This window comes from Schistocerca americana, chromosome 11, assembly GCF_021461395.2.
Source record: "Schistocerca americana isolate TAMUIC-IGC-003095 chromosome 11, iqSchAmer2.1, whole genome shotgun sequence".
Classification (NCBI taxonomy): Eukaryota; Metazoa; Arthropoda; class Insecta; order Orthoptera; family Acrididae; genus Schistocerca; species Schistocerca americana.
Window position 1 is genome coordinate 136679832 of NC_060129.1, and position 23482 is coordinate 136703313.

Sequence of the window (23482 nt, forward strand, 5' to 3'; positions counted from 1 at the left end):
GCCACCACTGGAAGTTATACGAGGGCAGTTCAATAAGTAATGCAACACATTTTTTTTCTCGGCCAATTTTGGTTGAAAAAACCGGAAATTTCTTGTGGAATATTTTCAAACATTCCCGCTTCGTCTCGTATAGTTCCATTGACTTCCGACAAGTGGCAGCGCTGTATGGAGCTGTTAAAATGGCGTCTGTAACGGATGTGCGTTGCAAACAACGGGCAGTGATCGAGTTTCTTTTGGCGGAAAACCAGGGCATCTCAGATATTCATAGGCGCTTGCAGAATGTCTACGGTGATCTGGCAGTGGACAAAAGCACGGTGAGTCGTTGGGCAAAGCGTGTGTCATCATCGCCGCAAGGTCAAGCAAGACTGTCTGATCTCCCGCGTGCGGGCCGGCCGTGCACAGCTGTGACTCCTGCAATGGCGGAGCGTGCGAACACACTCGTTCGAGATGATCGACGGACCACCATCAAACAACTCAGTGCTCAACTTGACATCTCTGTTGGTGGTGCTGTCACAATTGTTCACCAGTTGGGATATTCAAAGGTTTGTTCCCGTTGGGTCCCTCGTTGTCTAACGGAACACCATAAAGAGCAAAGGAGAACCATCTGTGTGGAATTGCTTGCTCGTCATGTGGCTGAGGGTGACAATTTCTTGTCAAAGATTGTTACAGGCGATGAAACATGGGTTCATCACTTCGAACCTGAAACAAAACGGCAATCAATGGAGTGGCGCCACACCCACTCCCCTACCAAGAAAAAGTTTAAAGCCATACCCTCAGCCGGTAAAGTCACGGTTACAGTCCTCTGGGATGCTGAAAGGGTTATTCTGTTCGATGTCCTTCCCCATGGTCAAACGATCAACTCTGAAGCGTATTGTACTACTCTTCAGAAATTGAAGAAACGACTTCAGCGTGTTCGTAGGCACAAAAATCTGAACGAACTTCTCCTTCTTCATGACAACGCAAGACCTCACACAAGTCTTCGCACCCGAGAGGAGCTCACAAAACTTCAGTGGACTATTCTTCCTCATGCACCCTACAGCCCCGATCTCGCACCGTCGGATTTCCATATGTTTGGCCCAATGAAGGACGCAATGCGTGGGAGGCACTACGCGGATGATGAAGAAGTTATTGATGCAGTACGACGTTGGCTCCGACATCGACCAGTGGAATGGTACCGTGCAGGCATACAGGCCCTCATTTCAAGGTGGCGTAAGGCCGTAGCATTGAATGGAGATTACGTTGAAAAATAGTGTTGTGTAGCTAAAAGATTGGGGAATAACCTGGTGTATTTCAATGCTGAATAAAACAACCCCTGTTTCAGAAAAAAAATGTGTTGCATTACTTATTGAACTGCCCTCGTACAAATATTGAAAAGTAGTTTAATGCACGTTGTACTCATTGGAAAGCTAGTAAACAACTTTAATGATGGACGAAATCAGACCACTTCCTCACGGTTTTCCTGGGAAACGACACACTGACAGCTAAATACCTGTTGCAATTTGTGGAACATTCGGTAATGAAGACCGGTAGGGCTACCTTAAAGGTCATGCCTCTCCCAGGGCACCATCAAGGCACTCCGATTGAGAGAGACTCGATGAAGAAAAACCTGTGTGGGTGGACAGCAAACAGAAAACCCGTGCAGAAGACACAAATGACAAGCAGCCACATACTCATTCGCCCTTCGTCTGCAGACCTGCTGCAGACCACTGCACGGTGTGTGGTCGAACCACTGTCCTCCCGAATGTGAGTCCAGAGTGTCTCACCGCTGCGCCCTGCATACCCAGTCCACTACTTGCATTTCACGCACGTTTCTCTGCCGGTTACACGGCGCAGACACGCACGAAGATTGTGTCTCCAAAATATGCTGAAGGTGATCGGGACCATGGCTCTCGGTCTACTAACAATTCAGACACGATCCCGCTCAGTATCTCGGCAAATTTGTGATGACCTAGAAAACCGTTTGAGTGAAAGACTCTGCGGAAGCTCAGTGTAAACTACTGTCGCATTGCGAGTGTCACAATAAAGTAGAATACTACACCACTGATCTCAGGATACATTAAACATTTATAAGACATTGACGTTTGATTCTTAGACGAGGAACATATCGATGCTCGAAGACTGTATGGAAATGTAAACCGCTTTACAGCTTTTACCGCTTCGTTTATTTACATGCAGCACCACTTGGATGTAGGAAAATACGGTAACAATACCTGTAAACAACAGTAAAAAGTCGTTCATTTTGCGATTACAACGCCAGTGTCAAGAGTTTTGAGCCTATAACACTGAGTGCATACTTGGTATGGGGAGGCGAAAAAAACCGCAAAGCGATATAAAACGCAAGCAAATGTACAATTAACTGACGAGGGATGGGGAAGGAAGACTTGGGTTGGTCGGGTGGCTTCCAGAAGCCTGCAGTGTACGTGTTGGCCTGCGACCCTGCGTTGACCTCCAGCGCTACGCTCTGTACAGCACTGCCTCGGCGTCTCCATCCACGTCGAGCGGGCGCGACAGAAGCCTTGGGACGAATTCTTAGGCGCTCTCCAGGCACCGTAACGGTCCGGCAGACCTCTTACGCTGGTCGAATGGAGGTGCTAATTCGGGACGATTCGAAAAAAGTGGACGCCGTGCTCGCGAAACCCACTTGTCTGAATTTCGGAAACCAGTTTACACTGTAGGGTGTGGAACTACTTCACTGACTCCGTCGTTTGCCCCTCATACGACCAGGAGAGTCAAGAGTGATGTCGGAGCTGTGATAGAGCTTACTTTGGTTTAACCGTGACGTATCTGTCGTCTAATAAGTATCCGAACGTTCTGTGGGGCAAAGATGCTATACAAACACGTCCACGCCAAAAGGAGATATAAATATATATTTGTGCGAAAGTTCGACAACACACGTCCTGGAAATGGAGGCAACGAGTTTAATTCCTAAACTGCTCAACCTGGAAATACCTGGGTACACCATAGCTTGCAACATTCGGATAAAATGGCGACATGATTTATGATTGTATTATGCAGCATTGTTTACGACGGAGGTGGGCGCTGAATCTTTTTCTTAAGAAAGAAGATACAGATATCAATCTGTTAAAAATAGAGTTAAACTTACTAATGAATTTAGACTCTTACAGTGGTTCAGAACGGTTCAAATGGCTCTGAGCACTATGGGACTTAACATCAGAGGTCATCAGTCCAATAGAACCTAGAACTACTTAAACCTAACTAACCTAAGGACGTCACACACATCCATGCCCGAGGCAGGATTCGAATCTGCGACCGTAGCAGCGGCGCGGTTCCGGATTGAAGCGCCTAGAACCACTCGGTCAAGGCAGCCGGTCAAGTTTAATCGTCCCTACCCTGAGACATTCACCGAGGAAACTGACTTCTGCATTACATGTACATTGCTTCTGATCAGGTATCACGGATCTGAGGAACTTGAGATAAGGAGGAAGAAAATATTTCTCAGAGGTGCCACGAGCTTGGATTTAAATATAAGTCCTGTAACTTTAGGGCTGAAAGACGTTTGTTGCTTTGCCAATTTTTTTGCTATGACATAAATAAACCATCTTTTGACTGAGAACGATAACATTTTTAGAGGGTGAAAGCAGTCTATCGTAGCACCGCGCTGGTAGTTACTAACTGTAGGTAATCACGAAGCAGTACGGACCCTTGTCATTTGAAGGAAACTGGTGACGCTGCAATTGATTTAGGGTGGACAACACTTTCACAGCTGCTGTTTCATACAGGTATGCATGCGCCTCGTACAAGTGTTGAGGGTGCAGTGTGAGGGCTGCTCAGTGGCACTGTGTTTCAGGACCACCCACCATGTCGGCAGTTACGGAGGTGCAGAACAACACAACCGAGGCCCTGGCGGCCCTGCTAGAAGGGGGTGAAGGCTCCCTGGTGACGCTGGTGGCGGGCGAGACGAGGGTGGCGGCTCACAGGGCCGTGTTGGCGGCCGCGAGCCCCGTGTTCGCAGCGATGTTCGCGCACGACATGCTGGAGGCCAGCTGCGGCCAGGTGAGCATCGACGACGTGGAGGGCCCGGTGCTGAGGCTCCTGGTGGCCTACACGTATACCCTGCAGGCCCCCCAGCTGCCCGACACGGCCGCCCAGCTGCTCTCGGCGGCCGACAAATACGGCTTGTCGGCCCTGAAGGCTGCCTGCGAGCGGCAGCTGATCTCGCAGTTGGCCGTCGAGACCGCAGCGGTGACGGCCGTCAGGGCAGTGAGGCACTCGTGCCCGGACGCCACGAGGGCCGCCGTCGCCTTTATAAAGGACCACCTGCAGGTGGTGGCCACGCGGGGCTGGGCGGACGCTGTGCTCGAGTACCCGCAAGAAGTCAACGAAGTCATCCGTCTACTCCGTGAGCCACCAGCAGAAGCCAGGTAAGCACGATTCCCTTTTTGGCAGTGAGAGTGTGAATTAGACGTCGTCCTTGCTTTGTTCATCATGGGTTTCTTTGCTGCCTACGTTGCGTAACACCTTAACTTGATCTAATTACTGATCATCAGTCACGATGCTAAGTCTCTCGCTGTTTTCACTTCTACTGCTTCTATCAATTTCGCCTTTCTCTGATTTACTCTGATTCCCTATTCTGTACTCATTACTCTCTTCAGTCCATTCAGCAAACCCTGTAATTCTTCAGTCACTGAGGGATTCAGTCATCAACAAATCTTATATCATTTCACTCTGAATTTTAATTCCACTCTTCAATCTTTCCTTTATTTCCGTCATCGCTTCTTCGGTATATAGATTGAACAGTAGAGGCGAAAGATTTCATCCCTGTCTGACACCCTTTTTAACCCGAATACTTCGCTCTTGGTCTCCCACTGTTAATTTACCTTCTTGTCTCTTGTACATATTGCAAATTACTCTTCTCCTCTGCCTTACCCGTATTTTTCTCAGAATTTCAAACATCTTGCAACATTTGATATTGCCGAACGCTTTCGCCAGGACCACAAATCCTATGAACGTTAAGAACGTCAATTTTCTTTTCCGTTCTCCTGTGTATTATCCTTCTTAGCAACTGGGTTGCTTGAGCTGTTAAGCTGATTGTGCGATAATTCTCACACTTCTCTGCTCTTGCAGTCTTCCAAATCGTGCAGATTATATTTCTCTCAAAGTCAGATTGTATATTGCCAGACTCATACATTCTACACAACAGAGAGAATAGACCTTTTGCCACCTCCTCCAATGATTTTAGAACTTCTGATTGAATGTTGTCTATACCTTTTGCCTTCTTTGATCTTAAATTTTCCAAAGCGCTTTTAAAATCTGATTCTAATTACCAATATTTTCCATACAGACTCCTGTTTGTTCTTCTGTCACGCCATCAGACAAGTTGTTCCAATCAGAGAGGCCTTCAGTGTACACTTTCCAACTATCCGATCTTGCCTCTGTATTTAACACTGGAATTCCCATTGTGCTCTTAATGTTACCACGCTTGCTTTTAATTCCGTGGAAGATTGCTTTGAATTTTCTATATGCTGCGTCAGTCGTCCCAAGAATCATTTCTTCTTTGATTTCTTCACATTTTTCTTGCAGCCATTTCACGTTAGCTTCTCTGCACTTCCTATTCATTTCATCCTTAAGTGACATACTTCTCAATTACTGATTTTCCTGAATATTTTTGAACTTCTGTCTTCGATTGATCAACTGAAGGATTTCTTATGTTTCCCATGGTTTCTTCGCAGTTACCTTCTTTGTACGTACGTTTTTCTTTCCAACTATTGAGCTGTTAATTATCGCAGTATATGTAGCCTCAGAGAACATAAATCTCATCTCTTCTTTCCTTAGTACTACTGTATTCCACTTCTTTGTACATCGATTGCTCCTGACGAGTCTCGTAAAATTCAGCCTACTCTTCATCACTGCTAAATTGTTATGAGTTTAAATCTACTCCTGGGTATGCTTTACAGTCCAGTATCTGATTTCAAAATCTGACTTTAAACCTCCCATGTTTCGGTCCTTTCTCAAGTATACCCCCTTGTCTCAAGATTCTTGAATAGACTATACCAGCTATTAATAGGATAAATTTACTATTGAACTTAACTAGCCTTACTTCTCTCCTATTCCTATTATCAAGTACATATTCTCGTGTAACCGTTTCTTCTACTCCTTCGCCTACGGTTGCGTTTCAATCCCTCCATGACTATCACATATGTACCGAATTACCTGTTCAATATCCTCATACTTTCTCTCTCTTCACCTTCAACTTGCGACGTCATCATGTATACCTGAACTATGGATGTTGTTGGTTTGCTTTAGATTCTCACGAGAACATCTATACTCATCCGTTCACAGTATCTCACTTTCTGCCCTGCCTTTCTATTGATACTGAATCCTACTCCTGTTACCTGCTGCTGTCGCTACTACCCTATTCTCATACGACCAGAAATCCTTTCCTTTCCTTTCCTTTACTTGTCTTTCCTTTACGCGTCACTGACGCCCACTACAGCTAGATACGTCCTCAGCATTTCCCTTTTATTTTCTAGCTTCTCAACCACATACAAATTCCTTACTTTCCACATGACGACTCGTAGAACGTTATCCTTTTGTTGATTACTCAACTTTTTTCCCATGGTCACCTCCCCCTTGTGCCTCCTCGCCTGGAGGTTTGAATGGGGGACTAGTCTTGCCAATGGAGAGTCTGTACAGCACAGACTTACTGAATCACATGCCTCATTGACGGACGTTATGTATCTTTAAGCAGTGGTTTACATTGCCTTCTGTATCCTCACGTTGTTGATCATTGCCAATTCTTCCTCATTTAGGACCAGTTTCAGGCCTCAAGGGAGAGTGCCGTGAACCTCTGTCGGCCCCTCCGCCCTCTTTGGAAAGGCTGTTGGCTGAAAAAGGGTGACACCTGATGCTGGAAGTCTTCAGACACCAATGCTGATTATTCGTATTCAAAATTCAAATGATGGTGAGGTTCAAACTTGGGACTGAGGACTATCCTGATTACGAAAAAAGACGCTACCCATGGGTGACTGGCCCCAAAGAGCAGGGTGTGACTCCCTGAGATATCCAGTCAAGCAGGAGCTATGAGCACTGGGGCTACTCATGCACACTGGGGGAAAACAAGAAGAGAATACTCCAGCCAGCACAGTAACATTGTCACACTCAAGGCTGTGCCTTACAATCACATTTCCTTCTCGTCTCTGTTCAGCTATCGCCCCGAATTTTTTCCGTGCATTCCCGTTTACAAAGCCGACAGGAAATCTCTGCCCCCCTGTCGTGTTTGAAGTTCCCTATGGCGTTACCAGAGGTCGTCCACGGAATCCTATGAGGTTTTCCGCTACTGGAATACAGCACATTATATTCGCTGTCCACCTGCAGGTGTACGACATATCTCCCACAACGTCAGTATTGATGTGACGTTTCCATCCAGCTATCATTTGTTGCCTCTGTCTCTCGGATACATATGCTCCATACAAGTCTATTTTGTTTCCTTTCCAATTTAAAAAAAAAATCCATATACAATAGACTACAGGTTACTTCACAAGTTGTAAACGTTGTCCATCAGATAAAATTGCATACACTGCGTAACCCATATTTTTTCTTTTAATGGTGGCCTCTACTGCAAACTGCTCAACACGAAAATTGTTGTTTAAGAAACACATCACCACTGCTGTCTTTTCAATGAATCGAATTGTGGAGACAGTACATGCATATATACAGTTCTATTTGCTTTACTCAAATGCAGATTTTGAATATACTCTCGATAACTTTTATAGCATAGCTCTTGTAATTCTTGTCCATCTTCTTCATTCCCTTGGGCTTCACATCAAACAGCGCCTGCATATCCATGACCATATAGTTTCAACAGCAAGTTGATACCCCAACTTATCAGTTTGTTTTTCTATCGCTGGATCTCTCTGTCTCTCTGTCTCTCTGTCTCTCTGTCTCCAGTGATATAATTCAGCATCCATATATCAGTTTTCAAATTACCTCACAACCAAATGTAGCAGCCAGTTGACTTTAACTGCTTCTAAATTCTGTCTGATAGTTGTTCTGTCAGGGCAGCAAAATTGTTGGCCCTTATGTTTGGGATTTGGTTTATGCTTCATTGTGAACAATTTGTTGTTTTGCATCTTAAGCTACGCCAATGGGGAATATGGCAGAAGTAGTGCAGAAAAAGACCAGTTAATTGGTGGCACAGTCATGTTACAGGCTGGTGTTGTTGGCACTGTGTGTTCTGTTGCCCCGGTGGACAGTCCTTCAGCTGTACCGCCTGCAGTGAGCCCCTGTGTGAACACGCCCACTCACACAGTGTTTCTCTGTGCAGCTCGCCGACCGCCACAGGCGGCGGGCCCACCCCCAACTCGGACCGTCAACCCTACAGCGGCCACAGCCGGACTCCTGCTGGAGCTGCGCCTCCCACGTCTGCCCGACACACCCCTCCACCTGATGACGCAGCCGTCTCTCGCTTCCGGTGAGTTGTGTTGCCACACGTGCCCAAGTCTTACCCTCACAGTACTGCTTATTTTGGCATTAACCAGCCGATATAGTAAATAAAATAAAATACAGATTCCTTCAGTTGTTGGATAGAGGTTACAGTTGCCATTAAACATTACTCCTTTCTCAATTTTTTGGCTATGATATTTTGAAGATTGAGCACATATGCAGAAGGTTTCTCGTTCTCTGTATTTGCAGTGAGAATTACGTTCAGTTCAGTCACTCAACTGTAATTACGTAGGAAGTGTCCCATTCAAATCATACCCATTCCCAAAGATTCTTTATATATTGATGTGTTGAATCTGATTTTGTTTTTAGTGACGATTGTGTGTCTTACAAATTGATTCTGAATTAAATGGGTGTGGAAACAGGATTTTTCACACAATTCCTCTCAACAAAACCTATGTGAATGGTTGTAGATATAAGTTGTTGAAGACACTGAGTAAGAAATGGCGAAAATAAGGTAAACAGAAATACAAGTAATAATGACAAAAAGTTAATATTTAGTACAGTAATGAGGATACAGATTGTTTTGGGTATGTCTTAAAATGTAATTCGAATATTCCTTAAATGGTTCCCTGGTCAGTTACATCCGTAGTGACTATTGGAAATCTGTGCCGCACTGTAACAGGAACCCAGATTAGCTGCTTATTGCAGGCAGTCTCCTTGAGCAGTAGGCTGCCTGAGCACACCTCATCGACACTTGCACTAGAGTTCATCCACTTTTGGGTAGAGTAGCAAGAGGGAAATTGAATCGGTGGATGTGTTATCTTACTTCAGAGGATGTACATCAGAATCTCTGGTGGTAGTGTTAGCAAATCATGGGTAAAGAACATCATCCACAATGGTAATTCCATCTACGCCAGCAAACGCACTCAGCTGGTCTAATGGTTGAGGTATCTGCTCTCGAGAAGTGAGAAATGCAGTGGGTGTGGCTTAGTGGAGATGCGTACAGCACTGTATGGCTCGTCACTCGTAAACAAACTCCTGTATTCGATGGATGATGGAGGTCACCAGGTGTGATGAGTAGTGATTTTGATTCACCGAGGAGAAGTTTTGCATAATTCCATGGTATAGTTAACTTTTATTTTTAGAAAAGAGCAACAGACGTGGGCAAATATAGTTGGTCCTACTGAAAATATACTGCCATCTCAAAGTGATCTGACATGTTTGCAAGATGACTCAACAGCTGGTGGATTTCAAAATAAAGTATGGACCAATTTATGCTTCAGTAACACACACACACACACACACACACACACACACACACACCTGGGACCAAAAGCAGTGAGACTCTTAGACATGCCTTTTGAAATTAACCAGAGCAGAATGCAATAAGCTATTGTATAATACAGAAATTTCTCCTCTATACAAAGGGAAACATGGGAGCCAAACAAGTAATTTAATGTGGATAAGGTGGCAGGAGTCTTTTGAATGGACTTGACTTATTCCCTTTTAATAGTTTGCACAATGAAACATTGTCTCAAAATGTGGTAGAAAGCCCAAAGACATTCTGGTCGTATGCAAAGTACACCAGTGGCAAAACAGTCAACACCGTCACTGTGTGATAGCAATGGAAATGTTCCCGATGGTGGTGCCACTACAGCGGAGTTACTAAATACAGTTTTCCTTAATTCCTTCACGAAAAAAGGCAAAGTAACTGTTCAAGAATTCGAAACCAGAACAGCTGTTAGCATGAGTGACATAAAAGTACATATTTTAGGTGTTGTGAAGCAACTCAAATCACTTAAGAAAGGCAAGTCTTCTGGTCCAGATGGAATACGAATCAGGTTACTTTCAGAGTATGCACACACAATAGTGCCTTTCTTAGCAATCATATACAACCGTTGACTTGACGAAAGGTCTGTTCCTAAAGAATGGAAAGTAGCACAGGTCACACCAATACTCAAGAAAGGAAATAGGAGTAACCTATTGAATTACAGATGCATATTACTGACCTCAATTTGCTGTAGGATTTTGGAGCATATACTGTACTCTAACATTATGAGTCATCTTGAAGAAAATGAGTTTTTGATACATAACCAACACAGATTCAGGAACTATTTTTCTTGTGAAACACAGCTAGCTCTTTATTCCCATGAAATAATGAGTGCTGTCGACAAGGGGTCTCAGACCGATTCCATATGCCTAAATTTCCAGAAGGCTAGTGAGGAATGGTATCAAGAGACTGTTACAGGGTGTATACGTCCCAGGACATCTGGGAAAGACTCGGGAATTTTTTCATCCGGAAGAAAACTGGGAAAAACCTGGGAATTTTTTAGAAATATGGGAGTTTTTCATTGCTTTTATTTTCAGTTAATTTTTTGTCATTTTGACTGTTAAGAACCGATACTCTAACAAAGGGTATTACTGTATCCCGGTACTGCAGAATAATACTGCATCTACAAAATATGAACGAAAGAATGAAACTTAAATTGCAAAGGAAATGTGTCATATATATATATATATATATATATATATATATATATATATATATATATATAATAAAACACAGCGCTCATACAAGCGTCTGCCAACAGCAAAATGTGTGAAAGGCTGAAGGAAGACAATGCAATGCTTCGTAACAACAAATTACCTCCGATGAGCGTGACATCACAACTGTTTACATCAGATTCATTTAAGCAGCTACGAGCGGAATCACACGCGTGCGCAGTTAAGTCGCGTCTGAGTAGTACGTTCTCCCGCTTCTGGAAACAGGAATGTCGCTGTTGGTTGTGTACGCAGCAAACTGGAGTATCTGAACCGGGCGGCAATTTCGGTGGTGAGGGGGGGGGAATTCGTATTCTTGAGGAAAAATAACCTTGTTTCACAAAGCGGCTAGGGTGGCGCCACCATCTAACCGTCCAGTATAGCCCTGGTAAGAAATATCATAGATCTGGGGCTGATGCACAGAGCTGTTTGACTTACAGTGGTTTGGGGGGGGGGGAGCACCACGTGATGTGTGTTTACATTTAGTGATTTTGCTGTTTCCTCTTCGTTTACTGTTCTCACGCGAATGGAAAAAAAAATGAATTCTCCGGACACTGCGAGAGGGCTGTACAAGCAATGATCACACGCACGGCACAGCGGACACACCAGGAACCGCGGTGTTGGCCGTCGAATGGCGCTAGCTGCGCAGCATTTGTGCACCGCCGCCGTCAGTGTCAGCCAGTTTGCCGTGGCATACGGAGCTCCATCGCAGTCTTTAACACTGGTAGCATGCCGCGACAGCGTGGACGTGAACCGTATGTGCAGTTGACGGACTTTGAGCGAGAGCGTATAGTGGGCATGCGGGAGGCCGGGTGGACGTACCGCCGAATTGCTCAAGACGTGGGGCGTGAGGTCTCCACAGTACATCGATGTTGTCGCCAGTGGTCGGCGGAAGGTGCATGTGCCCATCGACCTGGGACCGGACCGCAGCGACGCACGGATGCATGCCAAGACCGTAGGATCCTACGCAGTGCCGTAGGGGACTGCACCGCCACTTCCCAGCAAACTAGGGACACTGTTGCTTCTGGGGTATCGGCGAGGACCATTCGCAACCGTCTCCATGAAGCTGGGCTATGGTCCCGCACACCGTTAGGCCGTCTTCCGCTCACGCGCCAACATCGTGCAGCCCGCCTCCAGCGGTGTCGCGACAGGCGTGACTGGAGGGACGAATGGAGACGTGTCGTCTTCAGCGATGAGTCGCTTCTGCTTTGGTGCCAATGATGGTCATATGCATGTTTGGCGCCGTGCAGGTGAGCGCCACACTCAGGACTGCATACGACCGAGGCACACAGCGCCAACACCCGGCATCATGGTGTGGGGAGCAATCTCCTACACTGGCCGTACACCACTGGTGATCGTCGAGGGGATACTGAATAGTGCACGGTACATCCAAACCGTCATCGAACCCATCGTTCTACCATTCCTAGACCGGCAAGGGAACTTGCTGTTCCAACAGGACAATGCACGTCCGCATGTATCCCGTGCCACCCAACGTGCTCTAGAAGGTGTAAGTCAACTACCCTGGCCAGCAAGATCTCCTGATCTGTCCCCCATTGAGCATGTTTGGGACTGGGTGAAGCGTCGTCTCACGCGGTCTGCACGTCCAGCACGAACGCTGGTCCAACTGAGGCGCCAGGTGGAAATGGCATGGCAAGCCGTTCCACAGGACTACATCCAGCATCTCTACGATCGTCTCCATGGGAGAACAGCAGCCTGCATTGCTGCGAAAGGTGGATATACACTGTACTAGTGCCGACATTGTGCATGCTCCGTTGCCTCTGTCTATGTGCCTGTGGTTCTGTCAGTGTGATCATGTGATGTATCTGACCCCAGGAATGTGTCGAATAAAGTTTCCCCTTCCTGGGACAATGAATTCACGGTGTTCTTATTTCAATTTCCAGGAGTGTACATTCACATAATTACGGAAGGCTAAAATATGTTACTAGTTCCAGATTTTAATATAATATCCACCTTTCTGACTGTCAAGCATAATCGCCTTGCTTAACACCGAAGTTATTTTTGTCACTTTGCTAAAGAAATTCGGCTTTTATTTATCTTTTCCACTGAGTCAGCCAGTTTGTTTGAAACGATGTGTTTAATTCCACACTATTCAACCGTTCGCTCCATTTCAAGTGCAAGTTTTCATTTTTTAGCACGTATGGCATTATGCCATCATAAAGAACCAAACATGTGACAATACAGTGCTGGTACTTCAAGAAAATTTACACCCCGAAACGCACACTGAAAAGCTTAATATCAGATCGAAGCCTACTTCGTTGGGAATCTGAACATACGCATGTGCACTTCAACACAAATTATTCATTTCAGTATGGTTCAAGAAATTCCGGGTCTCTTGTAGTATCCTCTGATCCCTTGTTCCTTTTATGAGATAATGTAAGATGTTTTAATGTTTTGCTCATAAGAACATACGGGCTTCCTACATCGTCATAGCTGCACAAGCGCGGGGACGCTTCTTACATGAAGCTCTCTGGCAGCTGCTGGAACAAATCTATTTCTGACAGATTGAGGGGAAATATTACGAATTGTGGTTTGAAAAGCATTATCTTCAAAGTAAATTTCCTTTTACGCAAGATGAACTGTTGTTGTGGTCTTCAGTCCTGAGACTGGTTTGATACAGCTCTCCATGCTACTCTATCCTGTGCAAGCTTCATCATCTCCCAGTACCTACTGCAGCCTACATCCTTCTGAATCTGCTTACTGTATTCATCTCTCGGTCTCCCTCTACGATGAATTATGTGCGAAAATTTACGATGAATTTCTTAAATCGCAGAGCGTTTGGCTCTAATTTAAAGACCAAGTCTTTGGTGACAAGCCATTTAGAAAAATTTCGAACCCAGAACATCAGAGATTTATGTTGGTGTTAAACATTTTACTGGCACATTGTGTGATGTATCTTAAAGTGCAAACGCGCAAGAAAGATCGACATTATATGTGAAAGCTTAGCTTCTCTTCTAGCTTATTAATCTTCGTGACAAATATTATATTTGAAAGCTTTGCTTTTCTGTACCAACACCATGTAATTAGTTTAAACCATTAACTTGTCCAGTTTGTGTTTTTGCCCTAATTGAGTGATGTTGCTATTCGCTGACTATATCATGTGTCCTATGTTCTGAATACCCGCTGTCATCAGCTGGCGAGATCACGTGACATGAGCTGTGACTGCTTACAAAAGCGCATAACAATGTCCATTTCAATGCTTCGGAACATATCATGCAGTGTTTTGTGAAATTCGAATTTGTACTTTTGTAATACTAAAATATGCAACGTATATGTTGCTGCACATCAAAGAACTTCCCAAAACGTGTTTTTTTTCCCCCTGTGTTCCATTTTCTGAAGTACTGGGAAATTCTAATCCGCTGTATAAAACCATAACCATTCAAATGATTGATAAATTTTACAGTTCCGAGGGAAAGTATACTCTCACTTAACATGGAAAAAGTGTATTTTCACCTGGGAGAAAGTCTTTTTCACCCGGAAGAGTGTGTATCTTTAGTCGGAAGATCTGGGAAAAATCTGGGAATTTTTTTCCTTCCGTGCGTACACACCCTTCATTAATCAAATTGGGTGCGTGTGAAGTATCGCCTCAGTTGTGTGACTGGATTTGTGATTTCCTCTCACAGAGGTCACAGCTCAGATAGACGGCAAAACATTGAGTAGAACTGAAGTGATAACTGGCGTTCCACCAGGTAGTGTCAAAGGCCCTCTACTGTTTCTGATTTAAATAAATGATCTATGAGATAATCTGAGCAGCCCTCTTCGATTGTTTGCAGATGACACTGTAATTTACAGTCTACTAAAATCATCAGATGATCAATTCCAATTACAAAATGAACTAGAGAGACTTCTGTGTGGTGCGACAAGTGGCAATTGGCACTAAGCAAAGAAAAGTGCAAGGTCATCCACATGGGTACTAAAAGAAATCCGATACATTTTGGGCATACGATGAATCGCACAAATCTAAGGGCTGTCAATTCGACTAAATACCTAGGAATTACAATTACGAGCAACTTAAATTGGAATGACCACACAGATAATATTGTGGCGAAGGCGAAACAAAGACTGCACTTTGTTTGCAGAGCACTTACAAAAGGCCACAACGGCATTTTATTAAATTTCGATACATCGAAAACTACATTTTAAAAATATGAACAGTCATAAACAAGTTCTATAATCCCGCAATCGAAGTCTGTTAACTCCCGTCGTGCGGCTATCAAGATGGGAACCCTTTCCCAGGAGTCACCTCAGTACAGGTGACAGTGCCACCAACACGCTGCCCTTTTATACCTTGCATACGCGATACTGCTGCCATCTGTATCGCTATCCCATGACCTTCTGTCAGCTCAGCCTGTCTCTGCCTGGAACCACCAGGGTGGTTCTACAGCGCAAAAGACCTGCTGTCAGTTAGAAATTAGAAACTGCTCGAAATTGTATGTAGACGGAATAGATTTTAAATAAGCTAAACATTTATTCAAAACAACTGATGCCTTGTCATCCACAAACTATATACTTTCCTTAGTGAAGTGTGGTTTCACATTTTAATGAACAATATAGTCAAATTGCACACCATCGACTGCTAGGCACATTTGGAATGGCTATTTGAGAGAGGGAGATGAACTGGACAAGCTACATTGGATGATACGTCGTTGTGTGGTCTGGCGCGCATCATCTGGCACACCTGGGGTTGATGTCAGACTCTATCTTTCAGTGCTCCCCGTAGAAAGAAATCCATTTGAGTCAGATCAGGGTACCTGGCTGGCCTTTGTACTGCAGCATTCCGTCCCATACAACGGCTGGGAAACTTTCCAATCATTGGTCACTTTGGAGCAGGGGAGGGTCTGGGCAGCGGCCGTGTTCGATCCACATACACTGTCGCTTGTCCACAGAACTACCTCTAGAAGGACAGGCTGGATGTTAGAATATGTGCATACGTATTTCCATTTAATCACCCCGTGGATGAAGTGAGGTCCCACAATGCAATTTCGTATCGTGCCAATTGATACATTTATAATAAGAGCCTGGTACTTCTGATGATTTTCAGAATCGTCTGCCATGCACTGCAGCGCAGAAAGACAATATTTTAAGCCACGTTCGAAATCACGTCCTCAGGAGTTCCCTGTGGACTGTCAGATGGTAAGGGTGGCATCAATGTAAATGCGGGGTGCGAGAGACACTCGTCTGCTGACCCCTCATTCCTTGGCTGTACATCTGGTGCCACTGTGCCAACTGATAGGCGTCGCAGCCAGAGCAGCTTCCTCCAGTGCCCTGTCTGCTGCAGCCTTCGCCCTCGTCCTCTGTGTGACGTCGAAGCTGCCTCTTCGCACTACTGACCTAATAATGTGTGGAAGGGTCCGGCGCGATGAACGACGACGGAAAGGACAGACATTCCAGTTTCGACAGAATTTGACATTCGCCATATAAAAGTAGTAGTCTAACTTCGCCTCATTAGTGTACATGTCTGCATGCAACGTAAATTGTACCAGAAATGACCTGCATATAGACGACACAGTTGCTTGGTAGTTCTGCAGTGCAGACAAGTAAGCAGTGGAGGGGTCTGGTACAGTGGCGTAGCCTAGCCTGGCCGTGTTTTGCTTACAGCGGAGTACCGTGTGTCTGAAACCTCGTGAGCGAGCGAGCTAGCGAGTGCCCGTCCTGCCTACCCGGCCACGTCACGAGGTGCTTCTACGCGATGTTCTGAAACGGCGGGGGGAGGGGGGGGGGCACTCAGGCGGAAACGCTTGCTATTGGGTGGAGCGCGGTGACGTCACGAGGACCCTGGCGCGGCGCAGCCGTATGCTTACACGGCAAATGCGCCGCACCACAGACTCTGTGCCATGTTACTCGTTCATTTTACTTTTGCTTTCGTTCGATACGATCTGTACAAGCCAAAACAAGGTGCACGACAGGTTTTGTACACATTAACAGTAAATAAATGATAATTAAGTTGGAAAATAACTCACTCGTTTGATGAAGAAGCAGATATGAATGTAGTCTGTTTCTACTGCCGTTTATCAGACAACGATGCAATCCATAACTGCTTCGTCTTTGCGGCACATTTCTTCATTGCTTCCAACTTTGCTTCTTGATTGAGATGCCTAATCCTTACAAATATTCTCGTTTTTATGCAAGGAGTAATAACTGCTTCATGAACCTCAGGAAACTTTTGTTTTGTAATAGACCACAGAGACTTTACGACATTTTTTTTGTTTACACAGTCCATTTCCGTGAAAAGCAGCAAATTCTTCTTCAAACAGCAACACTGTTGTTTTCCCATGCTGGCGTTGGAGTGTAAAGACCACCACGAGATGTAATTGATATCCAGTCTGCAGCATGATCACGTTAACTTTTTGCTCCTGGAAAACCTAGTGATTTATCAATGTTGTGGCACTTAAATGCAATATAGCCTGCAATGTATTTTACCGCATCTGGAAGAACATGTGAGGTTACAGAGTCGTCCCCCATTGTTACTAGATGTCACTAAATTTTCTTCCACATTCACAGTTTCTGGGATATCTCATAGTGGCGCTTCAACAACATACACACAGAGGTCACTGGTAATGAAACTTAAGGATGCAGGATCTGGGTCGACGTCACACTGGGAAGACTCCGTGTTTAATTCTTTAGTAACTGGCGTGTTCCCAGAGAGAGAGATATCACTTGCATTACCCGTCAGTATAAGGATACGTATCCTGTTCCTTCCTTCAAAAGGTATAGATTGTTATGAAATATACCTAATCCTCATACCCTAGGAAAAAAACTTGATTCGGCCTACAAGTTAATATATAGCTAACTTTCATACTTTTCAGACTTTCGAAAAGACCAAAGGAAGATTTTATTGAAGCTATAAAACCTTTTTGGAAAGGCAACATTCTTTCTTTGTCACCAACACACATTGCTGGACAGATATCTAAGAATCTGTTCAAAGTATTTTCTCAAATTGAGAGATGGATTCCAAACACACTATGGAGGGATGAGCATTCATATTTTGGAACTCTAGAGTTAAAGACATCAAAGACGTCGTTAACGAGTTCAATAAAATTACTTTCAACGTTTTTATGAAGAACATACTTGAAAGCCTGAGCTGTTTGTCGTGAAAATAGTCGCGCTGCCATCTGTACATTGTGCCTTGCTTGTCGAGTTACGTTTAAGTGCGCTTCAGTAATGTGGTGTCCCATACATTCATGGTGTCGTCTGCTTGATTTGCGAAATAAGTTCTCTCTGTATCGACGCAGTTCCTTCCAAACTTTTATATTTCTTCCGCCCATATCACACGTCACAGCAACAACACCGATTCCAGATTCCTCAACTGCCTTAATGATGCTCTGAAGCAAATTACTGGTCATCACAGTGTCGAAATCATAGTAAACTGGTTGTTTCCACTGCTTGCACAACCCACGTATCGTGCAAACGTGTACATTGGAATGTTGTCCGACTACTACGTCTTCAGATGAATCGTAACATATCTGGCCATCAACATTGATTCCGTGAAAAGTCAGAACAGCTTGTCTCTCTCTCTCGAGTAGTAAAAGTGTGTGACTTGGCTTTCAATAAACACAGGATATCTTCAAGAATACTCGGTCTGCTTTTAAATTCGTTCGTCCATTTGTGAAGGGTTGCCCTGCACGGCAAAGGAATTTTTTTGCTTTCGCAAATAAGTGTATGCTTTAGGTGACAGAGCTCTTAAAGTTCATGCATGGGCCATGTCCTCTGATTTCCACTTTACCCTTTTATTTTTGTTTAATAGGCATCTTATTTGCGCCGGTGTAAAACAATTTGACAATACACTATTTACACTTTTGTGCAATTTGACTTTTTCTTTCGTATCAGATGACTCTTCTGCCCGCTTCAGCTAAAGAACACGTCGGAGATCGTTCGTTAAGTTCAATCTCGCCCCTCAGTTCCTTAATTTCCGAATCCTTATTCACTACTTCAGTGGATTCATGAACGCAATCTGTACATGTGGTTCGGTCGACTTTTTTTTTCTTTTTTTCTTTTTTTTTTTTTCGGTGACACAGTTTCTAAAGCCGTCAAACCTCGCTTTTGCAAACTTCTTGCTCCACAGCATTGTGCACGACTTCCAGATGCCTAAGAAATGAATTTGATTTTAATTTTATTATTCCTAAAATTATTTACCGAGTAGGCCTACTATTCCTAAAATTTTTGACCAAGTACTATGCAACTGCATTAATTTTTCACTAAAAATCAGATCAATTGACAAAAGTGATTAAATATCAGTGGCATAAGCGGCTACAATAGCCTAGTTTGATAAAAAGTAAAAACACAGTGTAAGAGGAAATACAGGTATACGAACCCATAACTTCCAACATGGGAGTCAGAAACCATACCACTACGCTGCAAAGTCAACTGGTCAGCATCAGCTATTGTTACACAAGTAAACGTAAACAAATTACGCGAAATATGCTGATTTTGTCATTTGAACTATATACTAGCTTTAAAATAGTTAACATATCGAGAATACTTAAAAAATGGCTATTTCTAAGACAAATGTAGCTATTATATCCAGGAGGAAAAGCAAATACACTTCAGCAACATTATTTATTGCCTGTACAATATAGCGAGTCATTCACTCCCGTAAAGCAATATAGTAATGCGCCAAAAAGCGTTGCATTTATGTGAATTCGTTTGTATTACGGTAATTTTTCAGTTTCAATTATTGTAAGTGTTATGTATGTGCAGACGTCTTACCCTTTCGTTTGCATCACCGCTTTCCACAATTTCTTGTCCACGCCAGTTCTTGAAGGTAACCCTAGAAGCTCATTTCTCAAATCCCGTTCATAATCTTCTGGCCGATAAGGAGCTGACCACACACGTGCAGGTTTCACATTCACTTTGTCCTTGCGTTTGCATCGAACCATCCATTCACGTCGCAAGTGCTCATCCTTGGGAAAAACGTGATAAGTAGCGTCAGTCGTCGTCCGAGCACTATTGATGCAATGTGGCCACGGCGCAGTTACAGCGAGTCTTGCTCGTGACTTAGAGGTCTGTTCCAGGTAAATCGCATTTCATGCAGTGTCTTACGTTAAACAGCTTTCTTGCAAGGAAAATAATTTTTTTTTTTTACGGCAACAGCTAATTTGTGTAATGTCAGCACTATTTTTTTAGCCATACAAACGTCACTATGGTTGATCAAATTACCTATTCTGAGAAGCTTCCTGGAATGATGGATTTATTCCCCAAATTTGTTAGTGGAGTTTCTTGGCGGTTCTGGCAAACTGTGTGGTTTATTTTCGGTCGCCTTTCTGATGCGTCCAATAGCGGTAAGGCTAACTTTTGTGTAAACTACAATCCTTTCTTTTTGGGACGGGCAGTATTTGCCCCCAGTTCTTTCTGTGCCGACTCTTTAATACAATCCGTGATTGCAGTAGAGGTGACTGAGCCATTTTTACCCCAAAGATCGCAATTATTTGCATTGAGCAGATTTTCCTGTGATGTGGTGCGCTTGTCGATCATCTCTGAATAACATATTCGTACATGTCCACAGAGCATTTCACACGGTGGATTACTGTCGACTGTTGAAGGAGATAGAAACGTGTGGAATAGGTTCCCATGTATGTGAGTGGACCTGAGCTCTTAAGTGACAGAACCCAGTATGTTGTCCTCAGTGGCGAGTGTTCGCCAGAGGCAGGAGTGCTCCAGAAAAGGGTGATGGGGCCGCTGTTGCTGTCTGTATACATAAATGGTCTGGTGGACAGGTATCTGCAGCTATTTGCTGACTGTCCCCTGGTGTACAGTAAGATGTCGTCGTTGAGTGAGTGTAGGAGGACACAAGGCTAGTTGGACAAAATTTCTACTTGGTGTGACGAATGGCAGCCATCTGTAAATGTAGAGAAACGTAAGTTGATGCAGGTGAGTAGGAAAAACAGACATGTAATGTTGAGGTACAGCAGTAGAGGTGTTCCGCTAGACACAGAGGCGTCGCTTAAATGTCTGAGCGAGAGTTCGGAAAGTGATTCGAAATGGAACGAGGTTGAGAGGACTGTGGTTGGGAAGGCAAGGGGGTCGACTTTAGTTTGTTGGGAGAATTCTAGGAAAGTGTGGTTGGCCTGTAGATGAGGCTGCATGTAGGCCGCTGGTGCGACCTATTCTCGAGTACTGCTCGAGTGTTTGGTATGGGCAACAGGTATAATTAAAGGAAGACAGCTATAGGACTGAGAGCTGAGCTGCTGGATTTGCTACCGGCAGTTTCGAGTGACTCAGAGGTATTGTGCAGAATCTTCAGGAACTCGAATCGGAATCACTGGAGGGGAGCCGACGTTCTTTTCGAGGAACTCTGTTGAGAAAATTTAGAGAACCGTCTTTCGAGGCTAACTGCAGAACAGTTCTAGTTGTGGCAGTGTACACTTGAGACAAGGCGTGTGAAGATAGGGTGACAGGCATTGTCGCTTGTACAGAGGCATACAGGCAGTCGTTTCTCCCTCGCTCTACTTGGGAGCGGAACGGAAAAAGCAGATGACTGCAGTCAGTTGAGAACTTTTTATATGTACCAGTTACTACTATTGTTTCATATGGTTGCTGCTCCACCTACATTGATTATTTTGTACTGAATGCAGCAGTTTTATTACGTCTGTAGTTTCTAGTTGGTATTTCACTTGTCTTTGGAGCTTCTTACTGGCTCTCTCGCTTGGGATTAGCCTTTAACTTGCATCAGCTGTGGGGAGAGGTTCCCGCGACATTGATTAAAGTTCAGCAATGCCAGATCTATATAAGTATTTTGATGTTTGTAAGTGAAGATGCGATAATGAATCAACACTGCGATAATGAATCAACACTGTCTGTTTGTATTTCATACAGACACCTGATTTCTTTGTGCCATGATCTAAATTTATGCACAGCATTAGATACAGGAAATACAGTACTTTTTTGAGACTGGTCTAAAGTTACGGTTTAAGTGTTTCTACTACTACTGAAACAGAAATTTTACTCGAGATCAACATAGTTGGGATACGTTTACAGTTCCGAAGACCTTTTTAACTATAAATGTAAAGTGTTACGCTGCCTGTAGCAGTGTGTAACTTGGTTTGTGTACAGAATTTTCAAAAATTGCAAAAAGTTACACAAAGTTAACATGACTGAGTGTAGCAGTTGTGCAGGATACCGCCTATCACAGACCATATGGTGGCTTTCAAAGTGTGTAAGTAAATGGAAATGAATGGTTTGAGTGGATGTGTCTTGTGCTGTATGTATGGTTATATGAGCACATGTGACGATTAGTATGCAGCGTGAGTGTGTGTGTGTGTGTGTGTGTGTGTGTGTGTGTGTGTGTGTGTCAGGGAGAGTCGAGCTGGTGCCCTTGTTGTATTTGAAATATGTCGACCGACTTATTGTGTACGAAGCAGTGACTTTTATATTTTATGTCGGTATGTCAGAAAATGTCCATTTTACTTGTCTGAATCACTTAGCTGTCTGGTGGGGAAATTGTATTTCAGTACTTACAGATGCGTGTACTTTCTAGTGTTTTCTTCCTAAATGAGAGAAGGAATTGGTACCCAGAGAAGGTAGTTTTAGGGATGTGTTTGAATGTAGATGAAGGACGGGGTAGCAACTGCATGCCGAGGTGAAAGGAGGCGGATATGTGGAGTGAATTATGAGGAAATGTGCCAAATGAATTTGTTACGGGATGGAGTGCACCTATTTTTAATGGGAGATGGGTGAAGTTTTTGATTATGGGCTAGTGGTGTGGATCTGTCTGAAATACGCTGGTTAACCCGTATCGCAGAAGCGAGATTTCTAGATTTGTGACTTGTCGCTCGGAATAAGTGAATTCCGAATTGTTGGCAGTTTTGCGGCTGTGATACTTTCTTTCATTTGGTGTGTGTGTGTGTGTGTCTCGATAGTAGAGAGTAAGTGTGTCGATGTTTTGTGCAGGAGCCTTTCTGATGCAGAGCGAGGCAGGAGGCTGATAGAGGCGGCTAGGGATGGGGCGGTGGAGGAGGTGCGGGCGTTGCTCACGGCTGGGGCGGACGTGGGGGCGAGGGACGGGGACAGGGAGACCGCCCTGCACTGGGCTGCACGGAGAGGCGACGCGGCTGTGGTGCGGCTGCTGCTCTCTGCGGCGTCCGACCCCAACGCCAGGGATCAGTGGAGGCAGACGCCGCTGCACGAGGCGGCATGGTGGGGCCACGCAGAAGCGGCGGCTGCGTTGCTGCAGGCCGGAGCCGACAGGGGAGCGACAGATAAAGGTGGGGACACCCCCCTGGACATGGCCAGGCTGTGCAACCGGCAGCAGCTCGTCGAGATGCTAACACAGCGTTAATACGTGCCAGTAGTACTTCATTGTACAGGATATTAAAATAAAAAATTGAAAAAAATGATCGCTTTCTCTATTCATTTCTACCTTTTGCAGTCTTCAGATACAAATGCGAGAATACCGGTTGTTGTGTAACACGTCGCCCAGCCACAATAACGTCACTTCTTTCCACCAGTCCGCTACATTACCTAATTACTGCAAACTATTTGCTAGCAGCGTCTAAGGTGCTACATCACATCACTGCGAACTGCA

At 44.4% G+C, this 23482-nt stretch overlaps 1 protein-coding gene across 1 annotated transcript; it reads left to right on the forward strand.

Annotated features, from left to right (window-relative positions):
* Positions 1-3819: 3819 nt before the first annotated feature.
* Positions 3820-23236, forward strand: LOC124553382 (ankyrin-1-like). Its single transcript, XM_047127252.1, has 3 exons — positions 3820-4382; positions 8285-8431; positions 22849-23236. Exons 1-3 carry the CDS (start codon positions 3820-3822, stop codon positions 23234-23236), a joined length of 1098 nt encoding a protein of 365 aa, XP_046983208.1.
* The last annotated feature ends 246 nt before the right edge of the window (positions 23237-23482 follow it).